Source organism: Spathaspora passalidarum (genome assembly GCF_000223485.1).
Source record: "Spathaspora passalidarum NRRL Y-27907 unplaced genomic scaffold SPAPAscaffold_7, whole genome shotgun sequence".
Classification (NCBI taxonomy): Eukaryota; Fungi; Ascomycota; class Pichiomycetes; order Serinales; family Debaryomycetaceae; genus Spathaspora; species Spathaspora passalidarum.
In genome coordinates, this window is record NW_006767431.1 from 434,869 (window position 1) to 454,258 (window position 19,390).

General features: G+C 37.5%; 9 protein-coding genes across 9 annotated transcripts; 5 read left to right on the top strand and 4 right to left on the bottom strand. All coding sequences in view use genetic code 12, as the record gives it.

The window, feature by feature from the left end:
* Nucleotides 1-843: 843 nt before the first annotated feature.
* On the top strand, nt 844-4,068 carry SLM2 (phosphatidylinositol 4,5-bisphosphate-binding protein; the record flags this gene model as incomplete). Its single annotated transcript, XM_007377346.1, has 3 exons — nt 844-2,950; nt 3,029-3,671; nt 4,043-4,068. The coding sequence occupies 2 exons, from the start codon at nt 844-846 to the stop codon at nt 3,184-3,186; spliced, it is 2,265 nt and encodes a 754-aa protein (XP_007377408.1).
* RPL23A (60S ribosomal protein uL14) lies at nt 3,229-4,102 on the bottom strand (the record flags this gene model as incomplete). The annotated part of the gene is made up of 2 exons (XM_007377347.1): nt 3,229-3,671; nt 4,042-4,102. The coding sequence occupies 2 exons, from the start codon at nt 4,081-4,083 to the stop codon at nt 3,300-3,302; spliced, it is 414 nt and encodes a 137-aa protein (XP_007377409.1).
* Nucleotides 4,103-5,484: 1,382 nt separating this feature from the next.
* Nucleotides 5,485-7,196, bottom strand: WSC2 (Wsc2p; the record flags this gene model as incomplete). Its single annotated transcript, XM_007377348.1, has 1 exon — nt 5,485-7,196. A coding segment is annotated over one exon (796 nt), but the record flags the coding sequence as incomplete, so codon positions are not given.
* Nucleotides 7,197-9,315: 2,119 nt separating this feature from the next.
* Nucleotides 9,316-10,463, top strand: SPAPADRAFT_73170 (SNAP receptor; the record flags this gene model as incomplete). The annotated part of the gene is made up of 1 exon (XM_007377349.1): nt 9,316-10,463. One exon carries the CDS (start codon nt 9,702-9,704, stop codon nt 10,461-10,463), a length of 762 nt encoding a protein of 253 aa, XP_007377411.1.
* Nucleotides 10,464-10,647: 184 nt separating this feature from the next.
* Nucleotides 10,648-12,537, bottom strand: SPAPADRAFT_143763 (uncharacterized protein; the record flags this gene model as incomplete). Its single annotated transcript, XM_007377350.1, has 1 exon — nt 10,648-12,537. One exon carries the CDS (start codon nt 12,535-12,537, stop codon nt 10,648-10,650), a length of 1,890 nt encoding a protein of 629 aa, XP_007377412.1.
* A 1,947-nt stretch (nt 12,538-14,484) lies between these two features.
* Nucleotides 14,485-15,553, bottom strand: SPAPADRAFT_157476 (uncharacterized protein; the record flags this gene model as incomplete). Its single annotated transcript, XM_007377351.1, has 1 exon — nt 14,485-15,553. A coding segment is annotated over one exon (759 nt), but the record flags the coding sequence as incomplete, so codon positions are not given.
* A 460-nt stretch (nt 15,554-16,013) lies between these two features.
* Nucleotides 16,014-17,070, top strand: SPAPADRAFT_63279 (acetate uptake transporter family protein; the record flags this gene model as incomplete). Its single annotated transcript, XM_007377352.1, has 1 exon — nt 16,014-17,070. A coding segment is annotated over one exon (625 nt), but the record flags the coding sequence as incomplete, so codon positions are not given.
* On the top strand, nt 17,066-18,515 carry SPAPADRAFT_63280 (acetate uptake transporter family protein; the record flags this gene model as incomplete). The annotated part of the gene is made up of 1 exon (XM_007377353.1): nt 17,066-18,515. The coding sequence occupies one exon, from the start codon at nt 17,596-17,598 to the stop codon at nt 18,298-18,300; it is 705 nt and encodes a 234-aa protein (XP_007377415.1).
* Nucleotides 18,516-18,848: 333 nt separating this feature from the next.
* ASG7 (Asg7p) lies at nt 18,849-19,298 on the top strand (the record flags this gene model as incomplete). Its single annotated transcript, XM_007377354.1, has 1 exon — nt 18,849-19,298. The coding sequence occupies one exon, from the start codon at nt 18,849-18,851 to the stop codon at nt 19,296-19,298; it is 450 nt and encodes a 149-aa protein (XP_007377416.1).
* Nucleotides 19,299-19,390: the final 92 nt, after the last annotated feature.

Below are 19,390 nucleotides of genomic sequence, written 5' to 3' on the forward strand. Positions count from 1 at the left end.
CAAGTGTTACCAGAATTGACGAATCTTGACTAATGTTTACCTAATGCAAGTTTAGACCATACACATAATCACCTGTCAAAAGCTTAAAAATAGAGCAACCTTACACATCTAGCCAAACAAAACGCGCACAAAGTGCAACGGTCAGAATTAAGAACAATTGACTTACCCCTATGTCTATTATCTTTGTGGTCAACGGCGCAGGCTGGATGTCAGGAACATCCGGCTGAATGAAAATTACATGAAAAAAGAACAATAAGAAAACTGAAATAGGCAGAAAATTCTCTTGTTTAGGGGTTTTATTGTTTCTTTTCATATTTCCGTTATACTATTGGGATCACAAAGACAACCTCGACCCACCAGCGATCCCCACTCACAATCCGCCATACACACTCTCTCTCTCGGCTCGCGCGCATCTGTTTTCCATTTACCAGTTCGTCTCCGATACACGTCTTAAATTTCGTTAACAAAAAAATTTGGAATTCTAATTTATTTTTTTTTGTGCTTGCTTGTGTGTGTGGGAGTGCCATTGTCTGGTTCATATTTTCTTGGACCGTTTTTGGTTGGCCCATATGCAATTTCATCATTCCATTTCATCAATTTAACTAAACCAGTATTTTCCAATCCAAGCAATTTTCACCTCAAGCCATCCTTTATTTGTTCCTGCAAAGTAGTACCTTCCATTAGAGCTTAGTTCAACCAAAGGAACGTCCACTCCATCATACAGCTTGCGGTTTGATTAACTACTACAATCCCAGCCGCGCCTCCCCCCCTAACTCATCCTACTCAGCCATCCACAGTTTGGGTCACACTCATTCCTCCAATAAACTTTACAAATATACAAATATGCCCTATGAACCACATAATCCATTGACGGTGGCCCTACCTTTCAACTTTGGCTCCGACAAGGAGTACCCCACCGAAGTCATGGCTGGACGTTTCCAAGCGTGGCGATCAATCATCAAGGAACTCGTCAACTACTTTCGAGAATACGCTAACGTCCAACAAGAAATAGTCAGACAACAATTACGACTCCAACAAGCATCCGCCACTTTGAATACATCTGCTGCGGTCGTATCTGGTGGCTCTTCTGGTAACTCCAATAATACGGCATCTTCGGTAAGAGAAGAAGCAAGTAATGTTGTCAAATATTTCTTACCGGTTGGAAATGGGTCCATCAGAGACATTCCTGGAGTTCTCACAAAGTATCATCAACAGAATGTAACCAATTCATCAAAGACATTAAAGGATATAAACAACATTATTATCCCCAAATTAGAAGAATTAAGAAAGGATTTGCTCGTCAAGATTAAAGAAATTAAAAACTTGCAAAATGATTTCAAAACTAACTTAGGCAAGGAGTTGACTGAAACAAAGAACTTACTCCACATGTACCATCAAGCCATTGAACATTCGAACAAACTTGATTCGAAATTGCATTCCAACAATTCATCAACTGACCCGGGAGATGTTTCTAGATTTGATCCTTATTTAGTAAAGATGAGATTGGATCGCCAATTGAGAAGGCAAATGCAAGAAGAAGGATACCTTCATGATGCTTACTCTAATTTACAAAATGCCGGTGGAAAATTAGAGTCCATTGTCGTCATGGAAATTCAAAATTACGTCTCGATGTTTTTAAACTTGATAAGCACTGAATCGTCTACATTATCTACATTCTTGGTTCCCAACATTAACAATGGGTTCCTTTCCAAAGAAAGTACGTTTGAATGGGATGCATTCATTTCAAGAAATTTACCATCTACCAATCTCGGAGTATCGGCAGTTTCCAACAATACATCCACCAATATTAAGAATGGAACATTTATTGATATTTCCATACCCCGCAGAAGAATGGCCGACTTGCTGATTCCTGATTTTGACTCTAATTTGAACATTGCTGTAAGGTCAGGATTTCTCGAACGAAGATCTAAATATCTCAAGAATTATTCAACCGCGTGGTTTGTCCTCACTTGTAATTATATCCACGAGTTTAAGTCAAATGATCGTAAAAAGGACCCCATGCCTTCCATTTCACTTCCTTTGGATTCGTGTTCTGTCAGTGAACATTCAAAAGATGATGGGAAATCCACGGGTGTTTACAAGTTCATTTTAGTTTCCAAGCTGACCAACGGTCTCATTCATAGAACTCATAACTGGGTGTTTAGAACTGATACGTATGCAAACATGATTGCTTGGTTTGAAGATATTAAGAAGTTGACAAGTTTACCAACACCAGCAGCAAGAGCTCGCACCATCACAAATGAGCATCCCCCAGTGCGAAGCTCAACTACTAGTCCAGGAATATCACGTTCAGTAAGCAGACGTACTGCAGATGGAGCACGCTCATTAAACTCGTTAACTTCGGGTGATTCAAAGCGTTATTCTAGACAAAGACCTTTATCACAAGCAACTTCCATAGCCAATGCCAACCGCTTATCATCAACTTTCTCCCATAAGAATAACTTGTCTCCTAGGTTGCCAAACATGATAAACAGTGATGGGACAATCATAACTCCAGTTGACTCCTTTGTTGTTTCCAAACGTAATAGTCTTAGTGATAGTTCGGACCACCTTGACCATCATGACCATCACCACCAACATCAAGATCCGAACAATTCTGGGTATCAAGTAGTCGCCAATGAGTCCCAACATTCACTTCCCCATGTACAATCGTCGAACCAACCAAGTCACTATTCTACCCCTCCAGCAGGATACCAATACTATGTTCCTGCCAATCCAATGCAGCCACAACAATATTACGATCCGGTCCAACAACAATATTTCACAATCACACCTAGTATGATACATCCAGGACTGGTTCCCACAATGACACCATCATCATCAAAGCAATCACAACCACCTCCTCCACCACCACCACAACAACAACAACAACAACAACAACAGACAACACAACCACAGCCACAATACTTCCCAGTGTCGCCTTCGCTTGGTAATGCACCTACACCTCCTCAGTTCATCGCGACTGCCGGTTCACCCTTGTTACAATATAGCAATGGTGGTTATTTAGTGCCTGCACAGGCTCCAAGCAATGGTAGTGATAAGTTACCATATCCTCTGAACAATCACCAACTCGAGTTGGAAGAGAGTGAGCGCGAAGCCGAGGGTGAAACCCCCGATGAGATATCTACCATCAAAGAAGCAACGGTAGATGACAAGGATAGTTGATTTTAGTTTTCTTCTTTTACATATATTATATAAATACAATTTGCATGTATGACGATTCTTTCTTTCTTGCAGGAAATATATTATTTTTTAAACTAACTAACTATTGTACATTCTTAAACAACAACACCGGAGTTAGAAGCAATACGTGGCCATAAATCGGCACATTCCTTAGCAACAGGACCGGTGATGGCGGAACCCTTCATTTCACCCTTAGGGTTAACAATGACACCGGCATTGTCTTCAAAGTATAAGTAGACACCGTCCTTTCTTCTCCATGGCTTGGATTGTCTAATGACAATGGCTGGCATAACCTTCTTTCTCAATTCTGGCTTACCCTTCTTAACGGTGGCCATAACCATGTCACCGGCGGAGGCGGCTGGTAATCTGTTTAATCTAGCACCAATACCCTTGACGGCTAAAACGTACAAGTTTCTAGCACCAGAGTTATCAGCACAGTTCATGATAGCACCAACTGGCAAAGCTAACTATAAATAAGTGTTAGTAGATGATCAAGTTATAATTGCAACAAGAGTTTTCATGTGTGTTATCGCTGAACATATAGTTCCTTCTGAAGTGGTTGTAATTATGTGTTTGCCATTTCGGGGGATGTTTCTTCGTACAAGATCTGAGATGGGGACACCACTTTGAAAATTTTATTTAAATTTGAGTATTCTTAATTATTTCTTATTGGTTCATTGTAGTTGGCATTTGTGGTTGATATTTCATGTTATTTCCTTCTGCTCTCTTCTCTTGGCCTTCTTCACTCCCTTCAAGATCTCTTTCACTTTTCATTCACACGATACTTCATGACGACACTCTCGTTCCTGCTGTTACAAGTTCGAAATAGGCACATACAGACATACGGAATTTGTTACCGGAAGCACCTGAACCAGACATTTTGATTTAGTGTGTATATGTATATGGTACTAACAAGAAAGAGAAGTAAAAACGTATATAAAATCTCTTTTTACAAACCCAAGCCCTAGGATGCGACAGTTTGAAAATTTTTTTGTGGTGCGCACCATACAATTCTGCCAGAAAATGTGAAATTAGGGTTGGTGACCTAGTTTGTGTGTATTGCACGTGATTAAATTGCGAAAAAAAAATCTATAGACGAGCAGTTGTTGCAAAATTGTCTAATGCATGAGAGAGTACAACAATTAAGGTATTCTAATGCTTTGCGCTTTAAGATAACAAAGTTGAATGTTGGAAATAATACAAGTATTAAACCATGGTCAAACATGAAATTTCCAATCACATGAACGAGATTTCTACTCGGGGGGAAGGGAGGACGAGGATTAGTTTGATATATTCTTGTGCTATGAAATGGTTATGAACTTGTTTCCATACCCTTTGAACATTTGCCATTGCTGGCTTCTTGAGTTTAAAATAGAATAATTGTCAGAAGTTTAAACCCCTTTCCCTTATTTGCCTCACTTGTCTTTACACACTATTGACATGCCGGTTACATTAGAACTTGACGATTTCCCTACAGTATAATTGAACTTGCCGGCGAATTTATAGGGAAACATCCCACCATCATCGAAATTCAAAATCACATCAATCATTATCTTGGGTATCAACCACTATCCTTGAAATACCGATCGATTTCAGCTCCTTATGATGACAGAAACATTTTACCCCCTAATTAGCTTATAAATTTTAAAAAAACTCATTAGAGATATTGCTCCCGAAATTCCCGGAGTAGACTTGAGTGACAGGCAACGTAGTTGGCAACTAACTTTACGGAAGAGAATGAGGAGTCTGTTCCATTCTCTTTCATCTTTCCGGATTCAGTATCTGGTACAACTCACGATACATTTCCGCATATCTTTAGATAAATATATCATCCATGGGTATGACGATACAGATAAATTTCGAAAACTACTTGAATTACAACGGTATTTCGTCGCTAAGAGGCTCAGATATGATTTATGGTATAAATACCGATGGTTCTACTTGCAAGATATTTACCAGACTAGAACTCATTTGATTCCCAAAAAGGCGGTTTCAGTAGGTGGACTTCGCCATGGCGCTTACACTATGAATCACTCAATTAGGACCTGTCGTAAATATACGAATTGGAGCTTCCAACACTATTTACTTCTTTTGAACTATTTAACAATAACATTAGTGCTAATGCAGCCGGGCTATGTAGGTTGATTTGGCAAATTATGAAATTACTCGATTGGTAATTGTTTCATGTTGTCGCGTACGTTACGATCGCGTGGTCAATTGGTATTGTGTCAATAAAAACAATACATTGACATACATCCGACATTCCCAGGTGAAACAAATCAGATCAATGCTCTTATTATCATATAACGATATAAAATTAATATACACATGCTTATAAAATCGTACATACACATTAAAAATATATGCAGAAACTGCTTTTCTAGCAAAAAAAGATCAAATGAAAATTAACCCACGAAATGAAGAAATAAATATAACGGAATAAAAGAATTTTTTTTTGGTAGCAACTAGTTGTTTACGACTTTCAATGAACCTGGTCGCCTGTCTATCATATCTGGTAAGGACCCCGTACTTAACTTCCTCCTTCCATATTCTGGGTGGTGAGGAGGAGACAAATTACTATCATTGAATGCAAATTCGTCGGAATATATGTGGTCACCATTGCTTGTACCACTACTGCTCTTGTAGTCATGGCCATACACACTGAGGTGTCTAGAATCTCGCTGTGTGTGTTGTTGAGATGGAGCGCGGTTGTTGCTGTATTGGTTGTAGCCTCCTCCTCTCAGGAAAGGATCGGAAGGTGGTCCATTCCTTGGGGACATGTCATTCTTGTTTTCACCTACTGAAAAAATATCATCGAACTCATCCTCTTCCTTCTTCTTTCTATAACGTACGAATAAGAAGATCAAGGCCGCAATTACTCCAACACCGGCAACTGCACCAACTACTGCACCCGCAATGGCACCACCGGAAATTGATTTGGATTGATTTTTATTCTTGTCGTTGTTTTTGTTATTGTTGTCTGCAGCAGCGGTGGTTTCTTCTGCTTCAGTTTCAGTTTCAGTTGGTGTTTCAGATGTTGAAGAATGGCTTGGAGTTTGGACAACGGTTTTGTAAATAACCGAAGGCTCGCCTCCTTCAGAATCAGTAATTGTAGAAACCACGGTGGTGTGTGTTTGAGACGAAGATGTCGTGGATGAAGCTGAGCTGGTCGATGAAGTCTTGTTGCTACTGCTACTTGTACTGGTGCTGCTACTGGTGCTCTTAGTAGTACTGCTCAGATCATCGTCGCTGTCGCCTTCGTTATCAACATCTGAGTTGACGTACACGGTGAAATAATTGGCTCCACCGCACATGTCCAAGCCGTAACCCAGACAAGGTTTATTACAGTATTTCTTATCCACGCTGTCCAGTGGGTCCAGATCACCACAGTAGCATTGGTTACCGTTAATCAAGGCAGCTATTCTTTTTCCACCACATTCTTGTTGACAGTACCCAGAACTTTGGTAGATATACGTCCCAGCAGATGATGCTGATACTGATGATCTGGAAAAACATCCCAATGCCGTCCAATCGTCGGCATATGTGGGTGTTACTAATGCTCCTAGAAGGAGTAAAAGGTAAGCTGGTGTCATTATAGTATTAGTTTTTGTTGTAGTAAAAAAAAATATGCAAATGGGAAGATTGTTCGTATATAGGATGGATGTATCTTAATTAATCATAAATCAAAGGTGATGGGTCAAGGATCGGAGGGGTTCGTCTAGTGATGTTTCAAGATTGAATTTGATGTGTGTGTAGGATTTTCTATGTAAATGTCAGGATGGTTAAATTCGAGATTCCACACAGGTAAAATGCAATCCAAGAGTGGGAAGGTGGTAGGAATTCTTCGAGTTTTCTTGAGTTACTATTTTTTGCAACAGGGAGTGTATGTTTGATCTGCAATTGTAGTAGCTTGATCTAGACTGTTCTGCTGAGTTAATTATACTATCCCTGGTACCACTTGTAAGATTCAATCGTTCAAGGTTTAGGAATATGGTAAAAAGAAAAAGTTTATTAGTTTTACCCTGAAATTTGTTTTTATTTAAATGAAACAAAAAAAAAAACTTGTAATGAACGCACAAAAACAAAATGATTACTAAAAATAAATAAAAAAAAAAAGAAAATTAATTGGAAAGTTAAAAAATAAAAATCGGACGTTCGAGATAATTAACCACACAAAATACGATTGGTATGTAACTAAGCTAGCAGTATTTAAGTCGAGAGAATCTGGGACAAGATAGCACATGTTTCAATGGGTAATACTAACAGTTAATGGACATAACTTGTTCAATCTTCAATATGTTACCCCATTGACTGAAGGTATTCCATCCAATCATGAAAAGGTCTGGGATAGAAGATTAAAAAGAAATTAACTTCCTGTATACTACCATAAATAAGAACATTCCAATTTTTTACCTGGAACCGTAATAAAAACAATTTTGGCTGTCTAGAATATTTCTTGTGACATATAATGTAAACGAAAAAAAAAAATTAATTTCATCAATAGGAAAAAGAAACTTCCGCTCCGATTTGGGATACTCAACACACAAATTAGGTCCCTTGTACTCCTGAAAGAAAAAATTTTCAGACCATTTACTGGGGCAACCATAAAATAATCAAATCACAATAATCTCGGCATAACAACAACTACCACTTACAGGTTATTCCGGAAATATGGCAGGGTGTTTATACTGGACCAGTAGAGGTTACTGCAGGCTTAAAAATCACACTTTTGATAAAATTTTAAAAAAAAGTTTATTTAAGGTTTTTAATCTCCCCTTTTAAACCTTCCGCCATACTTCGCTAGGAACAAGCCATTATGCAATGATTGCTTCGCAACTATTTACTTCTCAACAGGAGTCATTTATACGTAGCTATGGAAATAACTGCTTTAGTATAAATTTTAATTTGCAGTGACTCTCGTTCCACCTGACTACATTACTTTTCCACCGAAAGGGGGGTGGAGGGGGGCACAACATGTGCGGGGCGGCCGGATAGAGGAGGGGTGGGATTTCCACCCCCCATTGACAGAGCGAAAGAACAAACTGAGATTTAAAAAAACGATTTGATCTGACGCCTTGCGCGTGTAAGCTCTTGGGGAGATGTAAACAATCTTCTGAAACATAAACATGAATTTTTTTTTGCGGTAACTTTTCAGAACAATTGAATCAAAAAAGACAATACAAAAAAAAATTAAAAACATAAACAATAATTATTTTTTAGCGTCCACCCAAGGTGTTTGGCTGTCTCAAAAACTGAACTCTAACCCCATATAATTGTAAAACATCACCAGTCATCACTTGATAGTTGTTTCATACGCACTACTCATACGGTTGTTCAGCCAGCAATTCTATGTGGTTGTGCCCCGGTGTCTGTGTCAATGGCTCATAGTAACATTTCCCTAAAAGATGCAACCTGGACTATATACACGAAACATGGAAGGGGAAAAAAAAATAAAACATTTTTTATGCACATCGAGTTCTCTTGCATTTCCACCACAAAAAAATAAATCTTGAGACATTGCCACCTTCTTCTAGGGGTCAACAGCACAGAGCCAAGAAGTTTTGCGTCGCGATTATGTGAAATACGGTTGCTGCTTGTTACTTAGTATCTGACAGGGGTGAACTTAGGAGATAGTTGCCATCTTGTGCGTTATCTCCCCACTTTGTCAAATGTTGCAAATGTGTAAGTTGCAAATGAGTCCAATTTGACGACTGGTTTTACCTAATATATAGTATCACCATTAAAGTGTCTGCTGCAAGTGTATGCAAGAATATGTAACATAATGTGTCATACGCACGATTAAGGAGTGAATTAAATTTCGACTTGACTCAATGGGTAATATTCATTTTATAATTATACTAAAATCTGTTAAAATTTAGGAGAAATTAAGAATTTTTCCAATTGAATCATTTCTAGTTTTGAAACAAACTCCTATTTCAGTAAAGTAAATGGTTGGTTTTTGACACATCTTAGTACTCTTCCACCGATGTTGCAATTTGCAATTGCCAAAATTGATGTCAAATGAATAGCGTGTGCTTACCAAAATGGTTCACCATCGCCATCACCATAAGAAGGAAAAAAAATTTAAACCGTTGAAAGAAACTTTTCACTTCTTTTCCTTATGTCAAATAGGATATAAAGAAGTGAAACACATTAGTCCAGATTCTTTTGGAATCTATGATCGCTTTTAACTTTCTTAAAATCCTTAGATCTAAATTAAGCCTTTTTCGCTAACCACGATCATTTTTAATTAACACCGTAGATCGTTGTTTGATAGTAGTTGGGCTGACATACACTAAACTAGCGTAGACGAATGTAGATATCATCTGACCGAATGTGGTTACTACTACTTGGAAGTAACCTTGATGCGTTTGTTGCTGTGCTTGCTGCTCTGCGTTGTCAACTCTTCTCTATACTACGCTATTCTTGATCCACGCAAACCTAAAAAAAAAGACAACAGGTCCCACACTATAAAGTAACGACTACTCTTCATCCATATGACATCAATACACACAATAGAAACAATAATAGATCAATACTCAACCGAAATAAACTCGTTGAATATACCCACACTTACCCATTTCAATCATGATACAATAATCACGATATCGCCCTACATATCCCAGTTCAAACTCGAGCAAATCAAACATAGTTTATCCAACATCAATCAAGAACTACACAAGTTTAAATCGAACAAGTCATACGCTCAAGTATACGACAAGTTTACCCACTTGTTTGTTGATGTTCTTGATGAGAAAATCTATGTCAATTCGAAATTGATTGATATTTACGAACAGCAAAACAGACCAGTAGAAAAAGTTGAGCAGGAAAGCACCGTTGAGCAAGGGCCGGCCCCAGAAGAAGACTTGCCTTCGTTACGTAAACGGTTATTGGCGGGTGGGAAAACCTCATCGTTGCTTGATTCAAATCAGGACATAACTAAAGTCAATGAATATCATGAATCCATCCAGAACGATATCTTGAACGAATTACTGGGTTTGACGTCCAATTTGAAATCCAGTGCTTTGAAATTCAGCTCCAAGATCCTTGGTGAAGATCTGAACATATTGAGTGAGACCCAAGAGAATATCAGTAAAAATGCAAACTTGTTTCAAGCCACTAATCGAAATTTAAACAATTATCTCGAGAATAAAACAGGAGGAAGAATCGGGCTATGGTTCTTGATAAAAATCACAATTGCTCTCGTGATGATCTTCTTATTCATGATCATCTTCATCAAGATCATCCCCAAGATATAGTAATAGTAATAATAATAATAAAAATAATAATAAAAATGTTTAATAAAAATGCTATAAACAGAAAGAAGTATATAAAGAAATTATTCTAGAAATGTCCAATTTTTTTTTTGTAAATCTTCCAATTTTTTCTATAATGCCAATCGGGCAAGCAAAAAACCCATATAATAATAACAAGCTAAGTGATTTAGATATCCATTTGTTGTTGTGGTTGAGTGAAACTTTGTTGAAGAGAAGTGGTTGGTTCAAGAGAAGTGCTTCTTTCATGAACGTTATTACCATTACCAAACTCGTGATCGGAAAATGATTGCGAAGAGCCATTTTCTAAACTACCCAATTGATTACTGGATTGATTTTGAAATTGCCTTGGTAAATTACCACATCTGTCCTTACCGAAATTGATCTTTAACACTTTGTAATCTTCAAAAGACTTTATACCATCAATGGCTTTGATGGCATTGGCAATATTGACAAAGTTGATGAAAGCACAATTCTTTTCTTCCAAATAGTTGATTTGTTCGATGTCACCAAATTTGGAGAAATCCTGACGCAACTTTTGTGGATTGTAATAATTGAAATCGTTAATGTTTCCAATATAGATGTTTCTTGAGGCACCATTAGAAACAGCCAACGATAACGCATTGGACAATGGACCCGAGTGCTTACCCCATCCAACCTTAATTCTTCTATTGTGAATGGTTAATCCGTGTAATTGACACATGGCAAAGAATTGAGCAGCAGCAATTGGATCAATAAAGGTAATAAAACAAACGTGTCTTTCCTTCAAGAATCTAATACTTTGCAATAATCCACCTCTAACAACATTACAAATTTCTTCAACCGAGGAATCTTGGTGTAAGTTACCCAAGTAGACAGTACGGTTGCCCAAGTTGTTAGCACCACCGGCTTGAGTAGCAATTTGAGCTGCAGCAGCAGACTGTTGCACCAAAGCGCTAGAAATAAATTCACGATCAGCAGCAGTGACAATATGTTCCATACCTGGAGCCAAACCCAAGTATTGAGCAGCATTGTGTTGTTGAGTCTTGGTGATGAAGGCACATCTATCCTTACCGTAAAAGCACTTCTTGTCAGAATACTTTTCCTTCAATGGTAAATTAGCCACACATCTAATGGCACTCAAAATACTCAAGAAATGAACAAATGCAATCCCCTTTTCCGGAATGATTTTAATACAGTCAATAACCCCATAACAAGACAAGTCTTCTCTCAATTCTTCCTCACTGATAACTTCACCACTAATAGGGTTATTTAACTTTCCTAAATAGACATTTCTGGTGGCACCATCACGTTGAATAGCTTCCAACACAGCGGGTAAAATAGGTCCATTCTTACCCCAACCAATTCTGATATCGTGACCTTTAATGTTCAACTTCTTTAAAATGCAATCGGAATGGAATAATAAAGCAGATTGGTGGTCAACAAAGGAAATAAACGCACAGTTTCTTTGTGGAAGAATTCTGACACTTTCAAGAATACCTGATCTAACATAATCCAATAATTCGTTAGGTTGAATGTCTGAAGGAATGTTACCTAAATAGACAGTTCTTGAAGGAGCAACTGAAGAAGATTCCTGTTGTTGAAACATTTCTTGTTGTCCTTGAGTGGTTGGGACGGAATTTCCAACAATTGATTGGTTGTGAGATTGAATACCTTGATTGAATTGTCCTTGATTTTGTTGTTGCTGTTGTTGCTGTTGTTGCTGCTGCTGCTGTTGTTGAGGAGGAACAACTTGATTGATGTAACCGTTACCGTTACCCGAGTTGACAACTTGGTTAGAAACGTAAACGCCATCATCATTATAAAACTCGTTACCAATGGTAACATCACTAGAACCACTTCCATTGACAAAATTGTATTGAGATTCAGGTTGATATTGAGGATATTGGTCATAACTGGCAACTGGCGGTTCCATAGTTGGTTGCTGTTGCTGTTGTTGAATATTCTCTTGACCGTTGACAATACTTTGATCATCCTGTTGAGGATAATACTGGGGATAGTATGGTGGTTGACCGTATTGTTGAGGAGGTAAACCTTGATAAGGATCGTAATAGGACATGCTTGAATAAATATAAAATCAAATTGAAAATTAAATGTGTATGATACGAAATAAACGAAGAAAACCGAATCTCTATGACTTTGTATAATCTTTTATAAATACTCCAATAAACTTAAACAAAACACAAATTGAATGTCCTTGAATTAAAAACTTTGAACTAAAAAAATGGAATGATGATGGATCAGATCAGTGAAATAAATAAAACACCAAAGAATTCAAAAATAAAACACCAAATTAAAAAAAGTGACGAGGAAGTGAAAGGGCAATGCTAGTCTGGTGAAAAAGTGGGAGATGCTTTATATCAACGTTGTTGTAAGTTTGTGAAAAACAGTTTGTTGCAAAGTAAGGATATACAGCGGGTAAGAACTTTTCTATCAGATGGAGCAAAGCTTAAGGTGAATAAACGACACTTGATCCAATAGGGTGGAGTGGGTATGTATGCGGAGTATGTGTAAGGTAAAAGAAAAGGAAGACAATGAAAACTTGTACAAAACTTCCCTAACAATTCAATGTTGAAATACCAAATTAGCTGAATGGAATATCAAGAAAAAGAAGAAACAAGAAGAAAAGAATTTTTTTTGATTTCATTTTTTGATTTAACATGAAAAAAAAAAATTTTTTTTGTCCCACGGGAAACGACATACATGAGGTGGAAAAAAAGAAAGAAAATTGTTCCCAAGATGATTTGGGGTACTATTGCGGTATGGATGTTTGGTGGGGAAATGTCGTTTTCTCTCTCTATATATATACAGAAATTACGAAATAGCCCTACAAGCATATTGAAATAACGATCTAAATTTAGATCTTTAAGTCACGGTTTGCAAATATGTACAAATGAATAACTTTATTCCAAGCTTGAAATATTTTACACTTTTAACTTTCGTAGATGCTTCACTCATGCTGTTGTAAGTAAAGTTATGTCGTATAACACAGGGTCTATTTTATGGGGTTTGTCTACCAATAAATGTCGCATGCTTACTCATCCGAACTATAATCTGTTTCGTCATCAGGTTGGCTCTTACCTTCTTCATTAGGTGGATTCTTCTCATTAGTTTTGGTATTTACTTCCTTCTCTTTCTCCTCCTCTTCCTCATCGTCGTTGTCTTCGGAATAATCTGTTTCTTCTCCTTGTGTAGATTCTTCTATTTTCTTGAATGGTTGCGATGGCTGCGAAGTCTGCGATGCCTGTGATTTTTTCTTTTTACTTTCTTTCAAACTATCTTCAACTACACTTGGAGCCTTACATTTAGCCAAATCAGCGCTTTCCATAGACAGAAGTAGACCTGGCTGTGTTACATTGTTATCCCCGGGTTCTTCTTCTATTTCTTCATCATAATCATCGTCACCTTCATTATAGTCCGACCCATGTTCATCTTCGTCAGCTTTCTCATGTGGGGTATCCACTTGAGCTTCATCCTTTACATCACTTTCTGGTTCTTCATCAAGGGCATCATCCAAGATTTGTCTATCACTTCGATATGGTAATCTGTAACTGATAGACTCAGGCTCGAGTTTAACCTTAATAGAATCCTCGCCTTTGATTTCTGGGGACATTAAAACATCATCTTCTTGTTTTATACTGACATCATCTTCATGTTCTTGCTCAGACTCATTATCATCACTTTCAACCGGTTTCTTTCTTCTTCTTGTACTTTTCGTTTTGGTTCGTTTCGCATCTTCCTCGACGCTCTCTTTAGTATTTTCATCGTCATCCTCATCTTCAGAACTAGTTTCCATTTCGTCGTCACTTTCAACTTTCTTTTTCCTTCCTCTAGTTGTCTTTCTGTTCTTGGCGACTTTCTTAGCTGGTGTCTTCTTTCTCTTCTTTTCATACTTTTTATCAATATCATCAGGAATTTCCTCTCGTTTAATCTCATTCAACTTGCCTTCCTTTTCCAAAAATTCTTGATTTAACCCAACTAATTTTTCCCGAGGAATTTGCTCTCGAGTAAGTTCCCAAATCTTATCCTTCTTGCTATCCAATACTTGATAAAATCTCAGTTCAACATCTTTGATAATGTAATCAAAATCTTTCTTGGCGATACTGCTATTTTTTTCCAATAGATAATTCTCCTGTTTCAAGGTTTCCACCTCGACTTTCGAATCTCGTAGATTGTCAAGTAAAAGTTTATTTTGATGATTGTATAAACTCAACCAGTTGAATAGATCACCCTCTTCCTGCAAGTAGTCATATTTGTCAAATTCAATTCCTGGTAGGTCAATTGATCCTACCGTTACCGTCAACTTCCCTTCTCGTTTAATTGTGATGGTGATTCCCTGTTTATTGGGATCAGAATCACCTAATTCTAAAATATCTTGATTCTCATCATAATCACTAGAACTAGCCACTAGCTTAGCACTCAAGCTGAGTTCTTTATAGCTCTCCTCCAGATTCACCTCAATTAAAGTTTCAAGATCGAGAGGGAATAAACTCGTAATCACGGAATAATAATCCTCCGATTCAATCCCCGATGATTTCCGAAAAATGTTTCCGATGACATCTTTCGTTATCGTCGTGTGGAAATACCCTTCTTGATATACAGCAGTGATGGAAACATTGACGAATTTGGGATCATTACTGGCCTTGTATGTTGCGGGGGATACGTGTAACCATAGCGGACAGCTCTTAATAGTGCCCAGTGTTTCTTTATCTACTACCGATAGCGGAATCCTTACGATTGTTCCTAGTAATGGATCCTCGTCCATAGCGTCACGTCAATTCGAGTTCTACCGAGGATTAAAAGTGGGTGACGTCAAAAGCTAAATTAGTTTGTTATTGTTTTGTAAATAGAACATTTTTCAGGTGCAAAGTTGCGCACCTTGACTACGGGCCTATTACCCTAGAGACGAAAGATTGTAACCAGTCGATTTGAGTCTAAGATGAATATGTGAGAGCTTGTTGATAATATTCAATACAATTCGGAGTTTGGATTGACAAATACAGAGGAATGTTCCCCGAATTATGACAACAATGTCAACCCCACATGAAACAGGCTGAGTAATAAAGAACGCAATTGATGTTGAATGCAGCGCAAATGATGCACTTCTATTGCACATATGCACGGACAGTGGGGGGATCGATAATCGGACTTTAGCCCGATGCATGATTGTCCGCCCATGAAATTTTTACAAAATAGAACATTGTACCAAAAATAAAAACATTAGGCCGTTTCTTTTGGTGATTGTCACAAACAGATGATCATGTCAGCCAAGCAAAAAACAAGGAACAAGCGTGGAAAAATGACCAAACAATGTTTAATTCGGAAAAAGCTTCTATAGAAAAAAATATATGTGCTTTGTTTATTTTCTATGGGGAAATGGGGTGGAATATTTTTTCAGCATCGTTTTGGTCATCTAAGGGAGAGAAAAAACCTGGTGATATACTGTGAGGGTAAGGTTATTATGACGCATGTGTGCATGTCTATATACAAGATGAAATATATGAAATATTAGGGATAATTTTGTTGACAATATGAAAGGATATAAATAATACCAGTATTTCAGGATGTTTTTCTTAAATATCGGTTCAGTAAACTAACTTATATTAACAGATACAACTACAAACCTACTGTTCACAGAATTCAGTTGCAGAAAAAAAAAGAAATTAATTGCAGCCACTATACAGTACACAAAATGTCCTCTTCAAACTCAGTAAATTCCTTCGGGAATGATCTTGACAAGCAAACGCTGGCCGAACCAGCTTCTGAATATCCCACCAATTTATCCACAGTAATAAGTCGGGTCACGATTGGCGATGAACGAGTACCAAAACTGGAATTAAGACCACCATTTGCAGGTACGTTCAATCCGGGTTATGCACGTCCTCCAAAACATGTCTTTGGTAACGCTGCTGCTATCGGACTTTCTGCATTTGCCGGAACAACTTTTGTTCTTGGTTTATACACGGCTGATGCCATGGGTATAACTATTCCCAGCGTTATTATTTCCAGTTGTATGTTTTTCGGTGGTGGTGTTCAATTCTTGAGTGGATGTTGGGAAATGGCTATTGGGAACACATTTGCAGGGACCGTATTTACCAGTTACGGTGCATTTTGGTTGTCTTATGGAGCTTTATTCATTCCTTCATTTGGAATCCTTGAAGCTTACGAAGATGACATGGACCAGTTTGCCAATGGGGTCGGGTTCGTTTTACTTGGATGGGGTATCTATACTTTTATTTTGTTATTCCTTGTTCTTAAGGCTACATATCCATTTTTGCTCTTGTTTATTACATTAGATCTTGGGTTCTTTTTATTGACAGCGGCACAAATGACCGGTAGTTCCCGTTGTGCTAAAGGTGGAGGTATTTCATTGGTTATTAGTGCTCTCTGTGGATGGTACAGTTGTTTTGCCGGTATTTCTACCGAGTACAATAGTTATGTTGTGATTTCACCAATGACATTACCCCAGTTTAAGAAGTTAAATTTCCATCCTAAATAAATGCCAGCCGAAGCTTGAGACATTTTTTTGTTTTTTTTTTGTTTCGCCGGGTTTAACATTGTTTTATAGTTTAATAAATTAATTGCATAACGACCGAACTGATTGTCTCTACTATTGTTCTTACTGTTGTTTATACTACCAAGTGCCTCCAGCCGTGTCAGTTTGGTCCTATTCGGTATATGACGCCGCCTAGAAGAAAATCAGCCGAGAATATGCCGCATTAAACAGAGCAATACAACCGTATCATGCAACTTAAAGCAGGGCGGGTTGCGGATTTTAGGTGGCGCGATAAAAATAGGTACGTAAAAAATTTTAATTTCTGTTGGGTTCCTCAATATGAGTCCATAACGAAGAAACAAATGATCGTTCCCGATTGGTCGTTGCAGTCTTTGCTCATACTGAACCAAGGTTGCATATTGTGGGGTGGTTTTTTTTCGGTGTAGGTTTGTTTACGTTCGTCTCGTTCTAGCCGTTTACTATAAGATATCCGATCATATCGTTTGGTCTTGCAAAAAAAACCCATATAAATAGCTTGGTTTGTAAGTAGATTTTCTGGCTCTTTTTACATTTTCAGTTCTAAAATAAAACCTTCTTCTTTATTGGTAAATATATTTAAAGATGTCTGACACTGAAAATAGATCTAGCGTTGAGGATGTCAAGCGTGTTTCTTCTGACTCATTGCAAAACCACAGTAGCGACCCTCACTGGCCAATACAACCTGCTGTTCATCAATTCGCCGATGCTGGTGCTCTTGGATTATGTGGTTTCTGTATGACTGCCTTTGTCACCGGATGCTACTTTGCCGGAACTAAATCTATCGCCATTCCAAATGTGCTTGTTAGTTTAGCCACTTTCTATGGTGGTACCATTGAAGTTCTTTGTGGTATTTGGGAATTAGCCAAGGGAAACACTTACAACGGTACTTTACACACAAGTCTTGGTTCGCTTTGGTTATCCCTTGCTTCTATCTACATCCCATCCTTTGGTATTATTGAGGCTTATGCTGAAGCACCAGAACAATTAACCAATGCTCTTGGATTCTATTTCCTTGGCTGGTGTGTTTTTGCCGTGGTGATCTTCTTGGCATCATTGAAGTCTACTTACCCAGTGATTGCTACATTAGTTGTCTTATTAACTGCTTTATTGTGTTTGAGTGGTGGGTTCTTGTCGGGAAGTGCTAATGCTCTCAAGGCTGGTGGTATTCTCTTGATTGTCACTTCATTCTTTGGTTGGTACATTGTTTTCGGATTCATTGCCACCAAGCAAAACAGTTATATCAGAACATGGACTCTTCCAGTTCACATCTTTGGAAAGAAAAATTAATTGCTGTATTATAATCGCCAGGGACTCGGGACCAATAATTTCTTTTTTATATTTATTTGTGTAGGTTGTTTTTGCAACCAAAATCTTGTTTTATAATTTTTTACTACTACTATTACTAATTTTACTTTTGGGGGACTTTTACTACTACTATTATTACTTTTAATCCATTACTATTAATTTGAATATATATATATATGCCTTAATTGATAGTACTTATTTGAAATATTATTTTGTAGCAAACTTATGAGAATGTTCATTTTGCAACAGATCCGTATAAATATCGTACGTGAAACTATAATCCGATGTCAAGGTCAACTTCCAGCAATAAAAATAAATAATTATACATTATATCTGTTATTATTCAGTATCGAATAGGTTACAAAATATAATTTTGAAAATGTGTGAAAATCGTCTATTGCCATCGACAGATCTGGTAATTTTTGCAACTTTTTTCCCAAACAGTTGCGAAAAAAATAACAAATTTACACTATAAAAGAGAGCCAAGAAAACAACTCTTCAAAAAATTCAATAAAGGACAAGCCATAAAAATGGAATCAACCAGATACAACTTAGAAGAGAACACTCTAACTCCAAGAGAATCAAAATCTGACTATGTAGATTTGGATGAGTGTACGTGTGCATCATGCAATCATTGGAAGCACTTACACAGGAGACAATCACGATTCTTACTCCTTGGAATAATCATTCCATTGATTTGGCTATACAATATCGCACAAATTGTGTTTGGATTGTATTTCAAAAATCATAATCCTAGGTCTATCAGCCAATTTGTACAAATAGGTAATAGAGAAGAATCATTAATTAGCAATGTGAAGTTAGACCATGGATATATTGACAATCATATGAAAATAAGAAAAGAAATGTATACTGGAATAGGCCATACTTTATTGGCGATTATTATTTATGGATTGCTTGTGTTTATGGCGGTTGCTTGTAGTGCCGATTATATTAGAGTGGGAGAATACTATGGCCAATAAAAACGCCTTGCAGAAATGGTAGTGCGCATACCAAAAGAATCACGAAGTCAAAAGAATTTTTCAGATTTTTCGACTTCTCCCGGAGATTTCCC